General features: G+C 40.7%; 1 protein-coding gene across 7 annotated transcripts in view; it reads right to left on the bottom strand.

Moving 5' to 3' along the window:
* Positions 1 to 5,092: 5,092 nt before the first annotated feature.
* The window catches only part of LOC311432080 (uncharacterized protein C7orf57 homolog), a 75,388-nt gene continuing 58,975 nt past the window's right edge, over positions 5,093 to 21,505 (bottom strand). Inside the window, exons 1-8 of one of the 7 annotated variants that reach the window (XM_084510144.1) lie at positions 17,483 to 17,702; positions 16,732 to 16,809; positions 15,891 to 16,079; positions 15,015 to 15,123; positions 14,723 to 14,885; positions 9,346 to 9,446; positions 8,171 to 8,307; positions 5,093 to 6,196 (exon numbers count right to left, since the gene is read on the bottom strand). In XM_084510144.1, coding sequence (XP_084366270.1) covers positions 6,120 to 6,196; positions 8,171 to 8,307; positions 9,346 to 9,446; positions 14,723 to 14,885; positions 15,015 to 15,123; positions 15,891 to 16,065 — 762 coding nt within the window. In that variant the 5' untranslated portion in view covers positions 16,066 to 16,079; positions 16,732 to 16,809; positions 17,483 to 17,702 and the 3' untranslated portion in view covers positions 5,093 to 6,119. The other 6 variants (XM_084510147.1, XM_084510148.1, XM_084510146.1 and 3 more) reach the window with 6 other exon arrangements.

The following is a 21,505-nucleotide window of genomic DNA, read 5'->3' as shown; positions in this document are numbered from 1 at the left end:
AACCTGGAAAAAGAGACTGAAAATACTCTTGCCTAACACTTTCACTGCTCCGTCTTAAAAATCGGAGACTTGACTATTATGTATAATCTATGAAGAGAGACGCAGGAGTTCTTCAGTAGAAGATAAACTTGTTTCAGTTTCTGTCTTTAATCAGTTGTGTTATACTAAGTGTAAAAGGATTAAAGTATTATCCTTTTCTGTCAATTAGCAAGAAATCTAAACCAAAAACAAACAAGCAAAAAACTATAAAGCAGTCCACAAGCACAAAACTAGCATTGTTCTCACCATAACCAAATACATTAAGCCCAGAATCCTGAAACAATTTTTAAAAACAGTTTTCCTGTTCACACTGTAGTTTGTCATAACAGGTAATTCTTGGGAGATTCTTCTGTACATCTGGGGGCAAACACGTTGGGCACAAGACATTGCCACAGTGTATTTATCACAACATCACGTGTTGGGACATTTAGAGTCAAACCTCTTAATTTCATATCTCATACCAAAATACTTTGTATGGGAATATAAAAGAGAGAAATCCCCTCCATACAGACGTGTTTCTAGCCATGAGGTGGAGGTGTACTAAAATAATTGCTCAACAAACTAAGAAAAATCTGGCACCCATTCAGATTGGCACCCGTTCAAATCTCTAATAGGTAAAATAGAAGCTCAGTCTCCCCATGTATCTTCCTGTTTTCTGTTCCTTGATTATTTGTCAATGCCTGAAAGTTACGGTAGTATATGACCCAAAATAAGCACCTTAGAAATCTATCTTAATTTTGCAGAAGGAAGTTTTCCTTTAAATAGGCGTATTACTTCCTTTGTCTCAGGATCCATTGAAAACTCTGCTTTGGCTTTCAAGAGGCTTGTCATTCAACTATGCCATTTACCAATGTAAATTACTCCTTTTGTAAATAAAGAACAATCAGGTTACCATAGATGCCTTGTCTGAAAAGTTCAATAAATAGTGTATCTCTCTGAATTTAGTAACTGCTTACTGTAGTAACCTTTGCTCTCAGTCACCTCCTGAAAAAGTTATTTAAAATTTAAATTGGTTTTAAGCTTCCTGTTTTTGTAATCTTTGGCTTCCCATTCTCTTTTTTTTTTTTTTTTTTTTTTTTTTTTTAGGAAAGATGAAAGTACAAAATATGTCCATAGGTGTTATTTTAGAAGCGTGAAAAATACACCCCTACATAATAGGATTATGGCAAAACAAATTACAAAAACTGTAACTGGCCTCACTTTTCAGATTTTTATACTGCATGGATAAAAACTTGCATGTATGGAAAGGAAGGCTGTCCTTTCACAACCAAAAGACTACTGTTTCCTGCTCACCACAGAGCATTTTTATAACCAGTAATTCAGCACAGATTTCTCAGACATTCACCTACTGCACTTTGGTTGTTCTGTCATTCTGGACATTTAGTGTCATTAAAACTATTAATAGGAGGGAAAAAAAAAAAAAGCAAAAAAAAAAAAAAGCACCAATATTGAACTTCTGTTTTTCTGTTTCTAAGTGTTTGTTTATTTGCTACAGGCTATTGCATGATATGTAGATACACTCTGAAAATAATATGCAAAGAACTGCAAAATCATAGTTCTGTAGTGGCTACTCTTTATGGAAAAAAAAAAGTAGGATTCATTCTACATCTTTTGCTGAAATCTGCACCTTCATTGCAGACATGAGGATTTAAGAAATAGATATGCAGAAGTCAATGACATTTTACATGCTTAAGATGCAGAGACCGATTCAATTTTTGTTTCCATTGCTACACAAAGAAAATTAATGCATATATAACCCTGATCTCTGGAAATATGTTTATATTTAAGTCTAATCTAAAAAGATGGCAGTAATAAGAATAAAGGATGTATTCAGTCATATTAAAATGGAAACAGCCATTAGATGTTCCTCCAGTTAAGCAGTTGCATGTAAAAGGAAATCTATTCTTTATGTATCTAAACTGCCAAATTATTTTTAAATCTGCATCTGGAATTCTCTTTTAAAAGTATTCACATATTCAGTATACTTGGAAGTAAATCATAAAGTATAACTGCATTTTTATCTTTGGGCTTGCAAAGTGATCAGTATTCCAAAACAAATGAAATTATGTCACTTACTATTAAAGACATTCAGCTCAGAGATGGAGCACAATACAGCTAAATAACATTCTAGCATTTAAAACAAGTAAGGCTAGATTGTTGTGAGTGAGTGCCCAGCTTTTTACTTCTGCAGCTCTCTGAAAACCCTTCTAGGCTCAGAAACTTCCGCTGCTTTTCAATGGAACTGATGATGAATTTGAAAACTTAGCCAACTTCATGACTGCATTGACTCAGAAACAAATAAAATTACATAGTTACTGGGTGATAAGGTGGACTTAAACAAAACCTGTCCATACTTGAATTCATTGGAAACTTTCTGATTTTGTTACACTACTTTGATTTGATGTCTCTTGAAGAGCTTGTAACTTTTGTTGCTGCTGCATTATGCTGAAGGTACAAACACAAGTTCCAGGGTTCACCACTTGCTCTTATAAGGAGAAATCTTAGTCTGAAAAAGCACTTCAGGTTGTTAATATTTTAACTCATGGTACTCAAACTGTGATCTATGAAGACTCGGTTGGCCAACAGTGCAGAGCACGTGTTTCCTTGGCTTGACTAAGGAAAGCTGACCATACATTAATGGCACATAAAACAAACTTTTGAGAACTTGAGGAATGTCATGTGGGCAATAGCTAACAGTGACTGAAGTAAAAAAAAAAAAAAAAAAAAAAAAAAAAAGAATTTTTAAAGTAGGATATGGCATACACTTTTGAACTTAAAACCACTACTACAAATATTTCTAAAAACACAACTCTAGTAAAGCAATTGAACAGTGCTGAGTGACCAAAACAGGATCTCAGTTGTCTCTGCCTCAATCAATTGCCTAAAAAATGGACAGTTCTGGACTAAAGCTGCAACATGGAGGAAAATATTCTAAAGCAAGGAAGCTTTACATATCAAACTACTCAAACTAATAAAATTACTCCAGGAAATCTTGTATAGATCTGTCTGTGACAGAGCTAATTTTCTTCCTAGTAGCTGGCATGGTGCTGTGTTTTGGATTTAGGATGAGAATAATGGTGATAACACATGGATGGTTTAGTTCTCACAGAGCAGTGCTCACATAGCCTTTCCAGCTCCTTGTGCTGTCCTGCCAGCGAGGGGGCTGGGCGTGAGCAGGAGCTGGGAGGGGACACAGCCAGGACAGCTGGTCCAAGGGATATCCCAAAACATGTGGCATCATGAGGAACAATAAAACTGAGGGGGGATGGCTGGGCATGGGGGTGGCTGCTGCTCAGGAACAGGCTGGGCATTGTTCAGCAGGGGGTGAGCAGTTGCATTGTGCATCACTTGCTTTCTATATTCTTTTATCATTATTATTAGCCCTTCGTTTTCTGTCCTGTTAAACTGTCTTTATCTCAAGTAATGAGTTTTTCCCTTTTTTTCCAATTCTCTCCCCTATCCCACTGGTGTGGGGTGAGCGGGGATGAGCAAGCAGCCGTGTGGTCCTTAGCTGCCTACTGGGTTAAACCACAAGATCCTAACAAGAAAAGACTTCAGAAAATAACAATTGGAATTCTCCTCTTCAGGTCAGCATTGAACACCCACACAGGCATTCTTATTTGATGGAACAAATTTTGAGGATTTTGGTGCAGCAAGCACATTTAAGTCTATGTGAACAGGCAATATACAAATTTGTGAATACTTTTAAATGCCCATGCTGTTATTTTTCTGTAACATTACTATCCCCAACTTTTTAAGTAAATATGTACTAAGTACCTTACAAAAAAAAAAAATCTACAAAAATAAAATTGAAATTACTTCAATGTATGCTTAAGAACAAATAAAACCTCTTACTCAACTAATTAGTCTTAGAAAAGGTTTGGCTACCTTGCTGCTATGCAACTTCACACCAGAGTTTCATCATCATCTCACTTTTCCCCTTTCTTTTATTTTTTTTTTTTTATTTTTTATTTTTATTCGGTTAACCACAAGCCATACTTGTAAAAGAAGGCTCTCCTACAATAACAGGAGTCAGAATATCAAAGTGGGACTGAGAAGTTGTACTACCACTGATAGTTTGTAAAATTTAAGTATGCTACAAAGACTTGGTTTAATGTTGCAGTTTACCATTCACAGGATCAAGCTCAGCTCTATTATGTTTTTTTTAAGGATATTCAAGTAAAAATTATAACCTTTTCCAAAGACTGCATTGAATAGATAGCTGAATTCCCAGAGAAGGCATCATATGACAGCCTAATTCTGAAAAAGACATGAAGTGGTTATTTTTCTCAGAACATGAAGCAGCTACTGATGATTACTGCATTTGTGTAAAATTTTATAGCTGAAGTTCCACTGGTATTAATAATTTGCTCGCTATACATAGACAAGTTCTTCACACTGGCTTTTCCGTAGTGTTTCCCTCTTATGACTGGTAGGTCTTTCTACTGGTCAGGTTTTAATACTGTAAGTTCCAGCTCTGACATCTCCTGGTACTCTAGCCTACAAAACTATATTTCATCAAAAACTCTGCTTTCATGCTAAATGTAAAGATTTTAAGTTGCCTGAACATAATCCACAAGACAATTTTTAAGTGAAAACTGTCTTAAGATAGTGTCTGTTTTTTTCCCCCTTTCAGATACAGCTTGATGATGCAACTTAAATTTTCTTATGTTTGGAAAGGTGCTGGTCTCTACTCCTTAGTCACCAGTAACAGGATGCACAGGAATAGCACAAAGTTTTATCAGGGGAGGGTCAGATTGGACATGAGGAAAAAATGTCTTTACCGTGAGGGTGGTCAAACACTGGACCACCTAGAGAGGTGGTTGATGCCCCATGACTGTCATTGTTCAAGATACATTTGGACAACACCCCCAGTAAGATGATTTAACTTTTGGTTAGTCCTGAAGGCACTCAGACTAGATGATCTTGGAACATCTTTTCCTACTGAAGTATTCTATATTCTGTTCATAGAAATGCATAATCAGTATTACATTTTAAAATCTTCAGCTCCTGGACTCGGAGGCGTACCATGTAATAAGTGCACACAGAAAAGGAAAATAAATACAATTTATTAAAAACTTAACTTTTTATAACGTAAGCAAAAATATCCTATTGAAATTAGATCCACTTTCTAATGGGCTTTATAATGAAGTATTTAATTATTCACAGTGTTTAAGGGTATGTTCTAATTCAAGCAGATAAAAGAACAAGTGTTAAAATGTCAGTGTATATATTTTAGAGTCCTAAAACAATTTATTTTTTTCAAAGTACAAAGTGTTTTGCTGGTGTGAATAAACACATCTAGCATACCATTTATTTTTGTAGTCAAATTCAGGATATTTTTTTTTCATCTAAAAAGGCTGAATGTGTAGATATGCACAGCTTAGTCTGTGTCACTGTTTCCTTAATGACCCACCTTCTGTAAAATAAGGAAATGTGTAACAGGAAATGCCAACAACTCTTAGCTTAATTACGTGGCTGAACACTATCACCAATCAACTAGTTCTAGCATGCATAGCAATAGAATTTTCTAAGAAATCTGAATATTTGGTCTACACGTTCTTTGGGCACTAAGAAGCCATCTTTCCAATGAAGGTTTGACTTCTTTTCTCCTGCAAGTAGCCAGACCAGTTCAAGTCTTTCTCTTTACATTTCCTCCCATACCATGCAGTTCTCCCTCACTGTTTTTTGTCAGAGGTGACAAGCATAACTATAGTTAAAGAAACCTGTTGGTTTGGACACATTGATATTGTACATGTATATAGTCAAATGAGCAGCAACAGGACAATACTATTTGACAACAGCAAGGGAGCAGAAGTCTGGTGTAGGAGAGAACTTTAGTTTTGCTCTATATATATAAAGAAAATCCTAGGCATATGCACTGACAGCTATTCTTTAGAATTTGCTGTCATCAAGCACAATAAAGTTCACTCCTGTTATAAATGAACTGAGCTACTCAATCAGGGATGAGTTCAATCGTTAAAATAATCTAATCAGACAAAAGTAAACCAACAAAGATGTAAATAGTGGACTTTATCATAAGCCATATAATGCCTTACTTTCCCCAATCATCTTTTAAGTTACTTATTACATCCCTGAAACTCTGGCTTCAATTCACTGCTTGCAGGTACTGATTCAGACTGTGATGGCTCTGAATCTGCAATAAAAAAAGATAAAAGTAGTTGTGATAACCATAAGACTAAAAAGGTCAACTAACATTTAGTTTCTCTCAGTCACGTCAAAATGCATATAAATTCCAGTACTTTAATTTTTAACTAAGAATGACAAGCTACATGGAAAGTCTGCAGTATGACACAAAACTGTAAACCACCACAAGTGAGTTATACATTCATATGCGCAACGGGCTGTATCTCCTGTCTGATATGTCTTGGACTTATATTATGAAGCAGACAACAGACAAAGCTCCACCTCAAAAGGAAGCTGCAAGGTGCTCATGCTGTCAATTGCTTCCAATAAGCAGACAAAAGTACCCAAGTGCTATCTTCAGCACACACCTCAAAGCACAAAGAGGGTGAAGTCAAACTGAATCAAAGTACAACATGTCTTTATGAAACCATGCTTCTGAAAGCATTAAGAACCCTCCTTTTATACTGAGACAAGAAACAGAATGACAAATAAGGGCAAAGCTGGTTTCACGTTATTTAGCAGTTTGTAAAAGAAAAGCCTCTTGAGAAGCATCTCTATATTAAAGTATGCAGCATATTGATTTTTCATCAGTCTTTATACAATATACCCATTATTTTATTCTATGTTTGTGATATAACCGAACCAGTATCATGGTTATTCTGAAAATCTTCAGTTTTCTTTATACCCCAAATGTCCCATTTGAGGCCCACTTCCATTATTTTTGAAACTAAAATACATTGTTTGGGTTTTTTATTTTTCATTTTTATAAATTGGGGTTAGGGTTGGAAAACATTGGAGAAGACCTCCAAGATCATCAGGTCCAACCATCAGTCTAACACCACCAAGTCCACTGCTAAACCATGTCTCTATGTGCCATATCCATGTCTCAAACACCTCCAGGGATGTTTACTCAACCACCTCCCTGAGCAGCCTCTTCCCATGCCTAACCACCCTTCCCATAAATAAATCCTTTCAGATATCTAAACATTCCCCTGGCACAACTTGAGACCATTTTCTCAAGTCCTATCACTTTGCATCTGAGAAAAGAAACCGACACCCACCCTGCTACAACCTTTCAGGTAGATTGATGAGGTCTCCCTGCAGCCTCTTCTCCACACTGATCAACCTCAGTTCCCTCAGCCACTCCTCATTAACACTGTTGTCTATTCCCTTCACCAGCTTTGTTGCTCTTCTCTGAATGCATTCCAGTAACTCAATATTTCTTCTAGTAAGGAGCTCAAAACTGAATACAATCTTTGAAGTGCAATTTTTTGTATAAAATATATAAATTCATATATTCTTCATATATTTACATATGAAGAAAAAAATATGGTAGATATATTGTTTTTAACGTTAATGGAAGACCAAAAAAAATCAATTCAGGAGGTGTTGATTTGTCATAGAAATTAATTTTACTAGCCACTAAACTTTCCACACACTGATCTTTCAAGTTCAAGAAAGTCATGTCAATCCACAGCATATAGACAAGCATTCACTTTTAATCCAATAAAACTGTTGCAAAACCAAAATTTTTAATCATGTGGACATATTTATTTATTTATTAAGAAAAGGTGATCTGTTTCATATACATGAGTATGGATGACAACTCTAAGTTCTCAGAAAAAATAGTAGGAAACAAGGACTATTCGAAAACAAATAGCAACTATTTTACAGTCTGCTTAACTTCAAGGAGGAGGATAACTGTGTCTCCTCAGTACTTTACAAAAAGAGCCATTGGATCAGAACAGAACATACTTCTACAACTGCAAAGATGGAAAAGAAAGCCATGAAAGCCCCTGCCTTTGCTGACTACAAGCAGGAGGGCACTTTCCCTAAGCTGTTTGCAGGGTGCTGTAAGCCAAGCACGGTAACTCAGTAAGTCTCAGCATACTTAAAGAGAAAGAATCAAATTATTCAGGCCACCCATAATTCAAATCCAACTAACATTAAAAGATTTAAAAGAAACAGCTTGCAATAATTTTACCTGTGGACTGCTCACTGTTTTCTGAAGTTTCTTGAATCTTTTTTTTCCATGCAGTATGTTGTTGATACCAGTCAGTCCCGTAACCATTGCTAATTAATTTGCTAAAGTTTACTGCTTCGCTTTTTCTCTGAGCAGGCCTGTAAATCAAAACATGTTAAATAATAGCATAAGTAAACCAAAATTGGGATTAAGTGGAAAGAATGTATTTTGAACAGAAAAAGTAATAGCCTTAAATAATATAACTTATTTGTAAGTAACAGTACATATACATGCTATATGTCATCATCATAGGAAAAAAAACAAAGCACGCAGCTGGGACTGATTCAGTAAATATACATGTAGTTTTAAATGACAAGAACCATTCATGTTATTGGAACTTCACATGTATAATACTGGCATAATTCTGGCCTGCTGACCAGAAAAAGTTAGTGAGAAAGAAAAATCTAAGCAAGAACGTGTAAGCTGAAAAGGCTGATGACACACATTCTGCATTGTTTAGGTTTTATCTCAAAAATTTGCTCATAAGTATACATTTCATTAGACATTTCAATCACACATTTTGCATCATTAACATACTTCCAAAACAGACTATTTTCTGATGTTTATCTCTAATCTGTTTTTAACACAAAGTACTTTGGAGCAATTCAGCTGTGCACACAGATTAGTGTTGTCATCGCTCGCTTAGAAGACTAATTATCTTCCAGGTGTTGATAACAGTATGTCTGCTGGGCCTGACCTTCCATTAGGCTACAGCCGATGTGATTTCTGAACATGGTAGTCCTACCTGTGCCTCTGTAATCTACGCTCACAGAATTAACAATGCACTCTAATAGTTTGCATCTGTTCACTGGTATTAACAACAGATAATTTAGAATGCAGTAAAAGAGTACTTAACTACACGACAATATTTTACCACACAACTGTATGCATACTTTCCCTAAATAAAAGTTTTGTAAATAACTAAAATAATAGCTTTACTGTATAAATTAAATTCCTATTTAACATATTTCACCACTACAGATGGTGGCAGTAAGTAAGTTTAGTAGCAGTAAGGATCCGGAAAGGCCGTGCACAAATTCTCTAATCTCTGCAAGTTCCCAAGCAGTAATATTACTTGCATGCACATAGGCTTGCAGGTTTAGGAGTTTAATGAATTTCATAAACATGTTACTTACATAGGTGGAAAGGAAAGCCTATTTTTCCCACTGAATTCCTTGTTCATAGCAATACTTGGCATTCTGGTTGGACACGTAGTGTTTATAGCTGGGAGCTTTACCTGAATGAGAGAGATCTTAACTTAATAAAAACAATTATAAAAATAACTAAGTGGTGTCAGAAGTGATAGTTATATTAAAGGCCCCAAAAAATCATCAAGTTGTACTATCGTAGGAATATTATTTCAAAAAGAGCGAGCAGAGGAGTATAGAGGAATAGAAAAAGATTTAAAAGCACCTTAGTTATACCAGGTAAGATCAGCTGTTTGTTCATTATGTCAGTAATGACAAACATGCTCATCTATGAGCTTTTCCCTCACAGTACACTTCTACCAAAAGTTAGGCTTCAAATTCAAACTAATTCAAACAATTGCAACTTCTCATCTTGGCATATTTCCCTATGTCCAGTGCAAGATAACATCCCAGTCTTAATGAAGCCAGGGGGACCAGAAACTAACTTCCAGCCTAATTTAAAAAACAAAACAAAACAAAAACATAGGACATCTCATACAATGGGATGAGAAAGCAATGGTGGTATATGAATTTGAGGCTTGAAATTCCAACAAATACAGATGTACTGAGAAAAGCCTATAAGAGGAATGTATATTTTATTTTTATTCTTTATTCATTATGTCCTCATAAGAGGACACCCAGAAAGATGGTGAAGGGACACCACAAACTCTAGGCCTCAAAGTCAGAGAACCCAAAAAGTAGTGGAAAAACATTAGCAACACACATCAACACTGTTTATTTTAACAGCTTTCAAAACTAACAGCTGATGAAGGGTCAATATACTTCCCTCTCAAATCAAAGCACTCAATTAAATATCCCCAGTAATTCCAATATTTTTCACTGAGAGCTACTTAGAGAAAAAAAAGCAAAAAAGAGCAACAACAAAAATTCTTCAAAGACTATGTACAACTTCCTTCATTGCATAAAAAGAAAGAGTGGGCAGGAATCCTCAAGATGGTGTGTACAATTTTCAAAGCCTATCAAGAAAGTGTTTGTGTTGTTCTAATATATTCCCTTAATAGGAACCTACATATTATTTGACCACACTTTTTTTTAAAAAAAAAACTTGCAATACAGAAAAGTACCCCATAGAATAAGAGCCTGCTTGCAAAATAAATTAAGGTAACTGGAAGTGAAATATATTGCTCTGTAAATTTAAAAGTACATTAAAGATAAAGATACTTTTCACCTACGTAGACATTCCTACTGCCATATAGTTAACCTAAAAGAGCAAAAATTATGAACAGAGTGCAAAAATTAGATGCATCATCATCAATTGCAATTGGATTGTGGACACTAAAAACAACTCTAATGAAAACATTCATGATGAAAAGCTTCCAAAACAGATGTAAACACACCACAGACTTTCCCAGGACCCTGTGCAGATTTTGTTTAGAAAGGGCAAAGTATACTGTTGTTTGAATACATCTGACCCACGAAGAAGCCAGTAAAAAATGTAGACATGAATGTTTGAAGAGCATAGTTTTCTATGTTTGAAGAACAAATGAAGCCTAGTGCAGTTCTACTTATTCTGAAACAGAAAGTCAGTGATAAGTTCCTACACACTTCAGAACCAGAGTTGCACCAGAATAAAAATCCCAGAATTTCAGCTAAACAGAATGATGTTTTATTGAAGCTTAAAGAGGTGAAAAACTTGAATACCCATCGAAGAAGAGATGACACTGAAAAGAGCATGCAGTGATGCTGGATTAAGACTGGGGTCTGTTGTCCAAAATGACAAGGTTTTTTTTTTCTAAAAAAAAAAATCAGCTGCCTACAACTGCTTTCAAAATCTGTGAATGCTCATCTGCTGTGGCAGCCCTTTTTTGCTTTACATTTCAAAAACACTTCTGCTGTGCAAGAAGAGTCACTGCTTTTTTTCTCTTCAGCATTAAACTTCACCATTTCAGAACTGACACACCATGGAAGTTCCAGATGGAGGACTCTGACAAGCCTCTATTCAACAGCCACTGAGCTTCCCAAATAAAAAGCAAACCGAGTTTCCCAGAAAAAGCAAACTACGTAGGACATTTTCCACTTGGCTGAAGTGCTCTCTCCATTTGTGATGATACAGTTAACAACATAATCTAAGAGTGACTACTTACATTTACAGCATTTGACTGTTACTGCATGCCTAGGACTGCTAACAAAAGGGGTCACTCCTTTTAATCCATGAGAAAGGTATCATTTCAGAAACACTTAAAAGTCCTTTATCTTGTTTGTGCAAATGCCTGACAGCTATGACCTCAGACACAACGTATTCATCTTACTCTCTATGAACACACATTTATTAATTTCAGATTCAAGAAACACTAACTGTAATTTGTAAAGCAACTACTTCATTTATACCCAACAACTCATGATGTAATATAGTCATACCATGAAAATGTAAATGTATTTGGTTGTGGTTTTCCTCAGTGAAAACCCTGATCTCAACACTCTTCCACACGCATGGGTGGTAGGTACAATAGATACTTCCTGTTAATATGGAAAGCTGAAAGCACCTGAGTGAAATCCTGGTTCCCCTGAGATCAAGGGCAGGATTCCACATTACACTCCAAGGACATATTTGAGGTTAAATCCTGACCTCAGGTGAGTAATCCTTTTACTAGAGCGTGTACATGTATACATACGCATGCATACACACAGAGTCCTGTACATGCGTAACGCAGAATCCTGGAAAAAATAAAAAATATTTTCATTCAAGACATAGAGCTCCAAAATAACCACAATTATTTGATAAAAAAAATCTGTATTTTTCACCAAGGCTAACATTAAAGGAACACCATACCGCAGCTCTCCAGACCTGTCCTTCATTAGGAGCAGCAGAAAACTGCAATCAACATAGCAGAAAAACAAGACCAAGAGAATATGGACCAGAAGCACAAAAAGGAAATTTTGTCTTCAAGGTGTACAATTTAGCACAATGGTAGCGCTTTACCATTACAGATACAAAACGCATAGCCAGATCTCTTGATTGCATTCTTCAATCTTTGGAAGGAAAAAATGGCAACATTCAGAGATGAACAAATTGCACCTGGGCACGGAGAAAAGCCTCTCATTCCTCCACAAACACTCATAACTGCATATCAACCGTGAGCAAGATATGAACTACTCTTTGCAGGAATACATAGGCTTAAGTGTTTGGCCAAGAAGCGTTTACTACAGAAACCAAAGGCTCACTCAGCACACCACTAGTAAAACTGCCATAAGAAAAAAGCTCAACAGAAAACCCTACTGGCATTGCTTACTCTTACTGACAGATAAGGGATGTATACCTAGCAGAACTCAAGACATTGAGTTAATTAATCTCGTACTAATCAATGTATTGCAAAACCATGAAGATTAATAAGATGCAGTGACAGCCATAACTTGAGGAGCAATGGAGATTCTAACACTTCAGAGGAACATGGCATAAATGTTTAAAGCTCCAGAGCAAGGGCCCACTCGGGAACAATGTTTTCAAACTGAGTACAGCAGGAACCCCTAGAGGTTAAAATGTTTTTGCAGTTGTCCATAAGGACTCCCTTTGGGATTTCCCTCCATGATTGCATAATACATCTCTCTTCTTAAGGGCTGCCTTATCAGGCTGGACTGAATAATGTTGTCCAGACATTCAACATCACCTAAATACTTGAGGTAGTTTGCTACTGCACTGTCATTATTTAGTCAAGCAGTAAATTGAGTATTGCTCAGAATTTTTTCTGTGGTGGTTTTGAAATCTCTCTCTACCCTTCGTTATACAAAATGTACAGTGAGAAAACTAAAAACAAAGACTGTGTGGTAGGGCTAGTTGTATTGTCTCACTGGAAGAATCTTCAGGAAAGTGCTCTGAACAAACCACAGAATAGAAACCTCTAATAAAAGGAAGGAAGTAGAAGTAGATGCAAAAGAAGCATCATGTGATGTCTCAAGGTATATGAGACACTTCTTGTGAGGGTACAAAAAAGGTACTCTGCAATAGGACAACCATTTCAGAGATGGTGGTGTGAAGGGGGGTGAGAAAGCTAAGGCATGAGCCACAGAATCTGTTATCTGAGGCACCTAACTATAGAAGAGTAAAGTTTGGGAGTTAGTACCTTAGACAAAATTCAGCTTCCAAAACAGTAATATAGATTACATATTAGGGCCTCTACAGATTTGGAATTTGAGCTGAATAAGTACCATTTATTCACATTGTACTCAGTGATAAATAAAAAATTTATGAGAACTTTCATGTACAAGACTGAATGAAACAGGGCCTTGATCAAATTCCACACCTAGCAGAAAAAGACCTTCCACCAGTCCCCACATGGACTTGAACTACACATACCATTACCAAAATCAAATTTGTCTCAGAGCAGTAAAGACAATGAGTTCTTAAGTAAGGGAGCACTTAATCTGCCTCACATTTTGATCCTCTAGAAGGCTTCCATGGCAGTTTGAGTTTCAAGTGTCAATGCCCTGAGACTGACTGAAAAAAAGTTTCACCTAAAGGCATCAGCAAGTTATACCTGAAGCACACATTATGTGCATGACTACTTCTGCAGGCTAAGATGACATTCCCAAGCCTGTTCAGAAGGACAACATATCCCCATTGACACAAGACATCATTCTGAATTTGCACTTGTTACTCTCCTCAGCAAAGGTTAAGGGCTTTTTACTTAAAATGTCCAACACCTGCGCTTGTAGTTAAGTGGAAGTGATGTACTAGTGTTCAAGTACATCAAAAGTCTTTCCATGTATATTCCAAAGCAATATGGCAACTGAGGCACCCAGGACTACAGATTTTTTAGGACTACTATAGGACTACTATTTTTTATAAAAATGTAAGCCTTAAATGGGCAGGAGGGGAGGATGAAAGATGGAGGATGGGAGATGGGGTTTTGTCCTCTAAACCTAAGATCATCACAGAAAAGTTTGCTCTAAGCATAGTTTGCCCTACATTCATTTTGTGGTGGATAAATCTTCTGTTCATAGGCAGCTAGTGTAGCCTCTTTCAGGACTCCCTCTTGAACTTTAAAACAAACCCTTTTTTCTGAACAGCCTTCTGTTCCCTCCTCCTCCTCCTTCTCATTCCTTCCTCCCCCAGGACTGAACAAGAATTCGATTCAACAGAAGTGAATTTCAGTAGAAACACAGCATAAGAAGATAGAAACTAATTCCCAGCTTTCATTTACACTTAAATATGTGCACGTGCAATTGGAAATTGCATATCTGGTTCATACGCTACACCTGCAACACTTAAACATAAATTTACTACACTGCAACTTCCCTTCGTAAGAACCAACAAATTCAGTCAGAAGCATCTGGACAAGCTCTGCAAACAAAGCCATCTCCGTCATACCTTTTTTTTCTCTGCATTTTCTTTGTCCTCAGCATCCCGCTGCCAAACACTTTTCATATCGAAATCGAAAGGCCCTCTTCTTGTCTCGTAATTATTACTGTGATGGTCATCAGCATTGAACTCTTTGTGAACCATAAAATCTGGTAGAGTGGAAACATAGTTCCTGCAGACAGATGTTTAACACTTGTTTTTACCAGGGATATGTATTTTTCGCTTCATTACAAAATAATTCTGAAACACTGACAGATGAAGAGAGAACCCAGGAAGTTATTCAGGCTCTTGGCAGACCTACCGTGGCTCATTGGCTGCTGGAGGATTGGAGCGGTGTGAGTACCAGTCAGGCACAGCGTATGCTACTGGAGATGACTTGCTTGTAACAGGAGCGTAGTGCTTCAACAAGTCTTAGGATGAAAAGACAAAAGCTGCTACTTTTCTGACTCTTATTCTGGTTATAAAAGCATCATCTTTTCAGGCTGCTGTTTTACCAAGAAGAGACACCTTTTAGTATTCACTAAGTAACATCTGTCTTCCTTGGTTAAACAGGCAATCAAAACCTTGCAGCACCATGTTTCATTTGTACCCTTATTTATCTTCTAAAAGTTTTGACACGTTTCTGCTGGTGTCTGTTAATTCATATTCCTGTATTTGTCATCCTGCTCTAAGTGTGCACGCCTGCCATCTGTTCAAGTCTCTTAACTTCTCTTTCTCAATAATGGAAACAACAAAAACATGGAGTGTCCTGGTACAAGAACAGAATATACACAGAACCATAACAAACTGGATGTCATTAGAAAAAAAACACCTCACAGACATCTACCAAGCTTTCTGATAACAATTCTTTGTGACAAGACTGTTTTTACCAGACTGTTACTTAAAGAGCCCTAGCATAAACTGTAAAGACCTATCTCAAATGCAGGTAAACTGCCAGCATTTTCCAAGTAGTTCAGACAAAATGCAAAACTACCTATTTTGACAACAGGTAGTTAATTCAATACACAGCAAAGGTGTACATTACAAGCAGACCTCTTATGTCACAATTTCAAATACTTTTTCCCCTAGTTTAATTTCAGAAGATTCTTCTGAAACATCTGCAAAATTTTACTGCCACAAAACTCATGGAAAACCAAAGAAAATAATGCCAGAACAAACAGCCAGAAAAGTCACACACCAGGTCGGCCTCCTTGCTTTGCCAGCCTTACATAAGCTGAATCAGTGTCTTTGATCCATTTCCTGCGGCACCCAAATGTCCCTTCATTGGGAGCTTTTGCAAGACCTGGAATCTGGGATGTTGGAGGAAGTGGGATATCTGAGTTCATTGGTTTCTCTGGTCGCTTCGTGGGCATCCGGTAATAGCATTCTGTAGTAATGGAAAAGAAAATATCATAAAATAAATAAAATAAACTGTTAGCATCCCTTTTTCAGGCAACTATCAAATCTAGTCAACCTGAAATTTGAGCAACATGCTGCATTTCAGCATGAAGTTAGAAGACAAGGATTCTTTATTCAAGGGCACATAGCAAAGACAAATTCTGGAAGATCATATTCAACAAAGAAGGCCTTTGTTTAAGTTTTGAAATAGCATTCAGGTTTTCATAGAAAATGTTCTAGTACAGGGCACCACATATATTCAGGCAGCAGACCATGTCAAGGACACCAAGAGCAGAGTCACAACAGACAGCTAGTAGCAGTTAAACCTTTAGTTTCCTTTCCTCCACATCTACCACCAAATGCAAGGGCAGCATTCTAATTTGTCCATTTCTAGGTCTTCATTTGTAAAATAATCCAACCTGATCCCCAAGTCATCCCCTCCTTAATAAAATAAGGTGAGTCAAGCCCTCACCAGAAATACTGGTTTCTCAACTTTCTGCATGCAAAAACAAACAAGCAATCAAACAGAAACATCAAAACACTCTACAAGGAAGGGAAATTTCCGTAAAGGGAAAATGAGGTGGCAAACGGAAGAAAAAGACAATCTAAGGAATTAGGCTATGAAAGGCATACAGACTTACTGCGATGACTCCAAATGCAGCGAATGCAGTTACCTAGGTGTAAGTAAACTATCTTAAGGCAGACATCCTCTCCGGGAGCTACTAGGCAAACACAAATATGCTGAAACTCACTTCTAAACAAAATGCCCTAAAGAACTCACTTTCATTGGTATCAAGGGCAAAGAGCCATTAGACTGTTTTATTTCACTACACTAATTGGTCCATCTGAAACTGCTCTACCTCATTATCCCAAATACTCTCATTCATTTTAGTTTGCTGGATTGCCAGACATTTGGATCTCTACTTTGATAGTTTAAAATGAAAGAGCATTTTTCAAAGAAATAAGCCCCTTACACAGCTTATTTACAAGGGAAAATGCCCGCAGCTGATTGAAAATCTCCTCTCTTCAAACAGACTGAACTCTACTGGGATTCACCCATGGTGTATGGTGTTTGTGGTTTATATTTTTTCCCACCTGACAACATCTAGAGGATCTCTGCAAACCAAAGGGATGTTCTAATTCAGAGTATTAGGAGGTGGGACCAGCAGCCAGGCTTAGAGCCTCGCAAGCACTAGAGGAAGGTAAGCTAGGTGGGATCTAGCCTGTGAAGACAGCCTGGCCATGGGGCTCTCACAGATGACCTGGAAAAAGGCAAATGCTCAGCTCCATGTATACCCCCGAGATCTTCCCACCAAAGCACCAGAAGCCTCGCCTGACGCCTAGGGACAAGCTCCTTGCTTCAGACCTGCATCACTATAAAACAAACCGCACCGCCTGCTGCCTAGACGTAGGGCACTCAAGCCTCAGCCACGTCTGCTTCCAGCTACCAGGGCGGCAGGCTGCAGGCACCAGAAGGGCACGGGGCTGGAAACGTGCCCAGGGCCCCTCGCCGTGCCACCACCACTCCTTCCACAACCAGAGGCAGGAGGCGGGCACACAGCCCGGTACTGGGCAGCGACGGCACCGGGCTGTGCCCGGCCCCGGCCCCGCTGCCCCCCCCCGGCCGCAGCGCCACGCCCGTCCCTGTGGCAACGGGGCGGCTCCGGGGCCGCGCCGCGCCTCCAACGGCTGCCGCCGCCATCTCGTGGCCGCCCGGGTGCGGGCGTTCGCTGTCCGCCTGTGGTAGAGGAGCAAAAAAGAAGTTAGCCAGGGCTTATGTGTGACTTCAGGCCGCAGTGTGGCCAACGGAACAGAGGGAAAAATAGGATGAAAAAGCTTGTGCGTCGAGATGAAGACACGGAGATCTCCCAAAACTTAATATCACAGAAAAAAGAGACTGAACTGGGGGAACATTAATGTAATTTATTCCCAGGTAAACCAGACAGCTCTCCCTCAGGATCACCATGGAGCCTGATTTGATACACACAGGTGTATTCTGGGTGGCCCCAGTTGCTCAGCACTTGCAGCTTTATAGAATCATTGAATTACTAAGGTTGGAAAAGACCTTCAAGATCATCTGATACAACCATCACGCTGCTACCAATGTCACCCACTAAACCATGTCCTCAAGCACCATGTCCAACCTTTCCTTAAACACTCCCAGGGACAGTGACACCACCACTTTCCTGGGCAACGCTTTCCACTCTGGACAGGGTGCTTTGCAACAGATGGAGGAGCGGACTGTCTGACAAACTGTGGGCCCGTGGGAGGGATGGTGCCTGTGGTGCTCTCAGACCTCAGCTGACTCTGGGATTCCCCTGTGGGGGCAGAAGAGCCTGCCATGGGGGCACCTTGCTCAGAGCCTCGCCAGACAGCTTGGAGGAGGTCGGGTGATCTTTGGAGGTGCTCCGAGGGACAGCTCTCCTTCCCATTGCTTGGGACAGGCTGCTGGCTGACACGCCTTCCCAAGTTCTTCTCCAGCTTCCGTGCAGTCGCAGACTGAGAGCTCTGCTCCGATACGGAGCTCGTCATCCCGCTTGCCACGGTTTTGCTTTTTGAAGTGGCCTTTGCCTTCATTTCCCTCTCCAACTTGTCCTTCACTTCTTCAACCACATGAAGGACAATGGTTCTCGCATAGGCCTGCAGTTCTGTGTGCAGCCGCTGAACTTCGGAGACAGCCTTTTGGATGCTCTCCCTCACAATCCTGCGACTCAGTCGTGAGACCTGGGCAACTTTTCTCTCTGACTTGCTTCTGGGCTCTGCTCTTCGTAGTCCCCACCCTTCCCTCATGGCCTCCCTTGAGAGAGGCACCTGGGATGGCTGTGGCTGCCTCTCAGAGGGATCAACAGTCAGAAGCGCCACGATTTCAGAGTATGTGCAGTTGTAGGCTTGCTCAAACCGGGAAGCTGCAAAGGATTCCAAAGCGTCGCAGACACTTCCAACGGCTTCTTTGGTGGCTTTGTCAAGGGAAGCCTGTGAGGATGTTCCCTCAAGGGCTTCCCTTGGTTTCTTTTCTTCCGGCTTCCCCACTTGGGACGCTCTCCTGGCCCAGGGCTGCTCCTTCTGCCTGGCTTCTGGCCTTGGCTCAGATGCACTGGGCGTGCCGGATTCCCAGGACTTCTCAAAGACCTTCATCATGCTCGCCACAACCTTCTTAGCCAGCAGTGCAATTTCGCAAGAGGAGATGTCTCTGAAGGCTCTGCGCTTTTGGCACTTGCACATAGTCTTTCTCTGATCCCATGGTGAGCCCTCTTGAAGCCCCAGACAGACTGGTCCAGTGCCTGCACCCTCTCCAACACTTGCCACACCACAGCCCGAGCCATCTCTTCAATCTTCTGGCTTTCTCTAGCAGCCTGTTCTTCCGAGGCAGCTTTGAATACTCCGTCTGAGGGGATGGGTGACTTTCTCTCGGACTCTGTCACAGGATGGATGCTGCCCGGGAGCTTGGCATCTTCCCTGCCCAACTCATAGCTGGAGGGAGTCTCTTTCAGCCTTCTGTACTGGCCAGAGTTGAGAGAGTTTCTTCTGCTTTTGCGGGAAGCTGGGCCAGCTGGTTTTTGAGGCTGCAGTAGGCTGACTTTCTCTCTCATGACCAAGTACGCATTACTGGAGGAGCTCTGGCGAGAACGGTCACTCCCCGCCATCAGTCTTGTGTCAAGTTTCTTTAACTTGGCCAGCTCTTGCTGAAGCTTTTCCTGAAAGGGAACAGCAGGTTTTAGCTCACTCTTGCCTCAGAAATGCCTCGCGTCCCTGCGTGCTGAGGTTTCCTGCCGCCCAATGAGTACTGCTTGCACTCATTGAACTCCTTCCGAGTGCAGAGCACCTATGGAGAGACAAGGGCAGAAAGCTCCCAAGAACTGTCGAGGTAGCTGCGCAGTGGCAGGGGAGCAGCTCCTCCCCATCCTCTCCCCTCCCCAGCGGTGGGGACGCTGCCTCCCTCTGAGCCAGGGCCGAGTGGAGTCCTCGCTCTGCACCAGGCCCCACACTGGCTGCCTCCTCAATGCACAGGCAATGCGAGGCAGCCTGAGAAGAGCAGGAGTGGGCACTGCCAGCAGGGCGCTGGGGTGACGTCTGCTCCCATGGAAGGCAGCACAGCAGCCCTATGCCCCCCGCCAGTGGCCACTCTTCTCCGGACTAAAAAACTACAGCTCCCTCAGCTGCTCCTCACAGGACTTGTGTTCCAGGCCCTTCCAATGCCTGACTGCTCTTTCTGAGAAGAAATGTCTCCTAGTTTTCAACCTAAACCCTCCCCGGCACAACTTGAGCCCATTCCCTCTAGTCCTATCCCTAGTCATCTGCAAAAAGAGGCTGACCCCCAGCTCCCCACAATTTCCTTTCTGGGAGTTGTAGAGAGCAATAAGGTCTCCTCTGAGCCTCCTCTTCTCCTGGCTAAACAATCCCAGTTCCCTCAGCTGCTCCTCAGAGGACTTTTGTTCCAGGCCCTTCACCAGCTTCGTAGCCCTTCTCTGGACAGCTTCCAGGGCCTGGATGTCCTTCTTGTACTGAGGGGCCCAAAACTGAACACAACACTCGAGGTGCAGCCTCTCCAGAGCAGAGTGCAGGGAGGGACCATCACATCCCTGGTCCTGCTGGCTACGCTATTCCTGATACAAGCCAGGATGCTGCTGGCCTTCTTGGCCACCTGGGCACACTGCCGGCTCACGTTTAGGCAAGCATCAATCAGCACCCCTAGGTCCTTTTCCTCTGCACAACTTTTGAGCCACTCTGCCCCAAGCCTGTAGCGCTTCCATGATAAACCTCATCCCATTGGCCTCTGCCAGAGGAGACCTGTGCTGGTCAGTGCAACGTCCAAACCTACTTTGCCATCACTGGTGATGTAGCCCTTGCTCTTCAGGCGCTGCAGGTTATCTTTGCGATTGTAGTAGGCTTGCAGATGCGGGTCGTGCAGGCAGTTGTACTCTGTGCGCAGTAGGCGACAATATGGATCTCCCAGATGAAACTGAGCAGAAGGCTGGTGAAGCTGGAAGAGGGGTGTTCCAGACTATGAATGGGGCAGGAGAAAGTAGCAGAGAGACAAAGGCACTTCCAAGCTCCTCATGCACACAGGCTAGCCTTTTCCAACCTCTGCGCTATAGGTTTCTGATTCCTGGCTTACTTCCTGGCTGGACCTTCCTTCTGAAACATCAAAAACACCCCCACCAGGCTGAGGGTCCGGCCTGGGCTGGGGAGAGAAGGCCAAACCCCACCAGCAAAGTAGGCATCTTGGGCCACCGGCTAGAAATGCAAGAGCTTTCCATGCCAGAAATGAACCTTCAGATGGAAAACTTCAAGCCCGCTGGTTCACACGTCAACAGCGGACAATCCACAGAAAATGGCCTCCTCAGGGTTACGCAGGCCTAAGGGGCGGGCAGCCTGCCTCCCTCCTTCCTCTGCCTCCAGGAAGTCTCTGCCTCG

Source organism: Aythya ferina, assembly GCF_964211825.1.
Source record: "Aythya ferina genome assembly, chromosome: 2".
Taxonomy (NCBI): Eukaryota; Metazoa; Chordata; class Aves; order Anseriformes; family Anatidae; genus Aythya; species Aythya ferina.
This window is presented reverse-complemented; position numbering and strand designations above follow the sequence as displayed.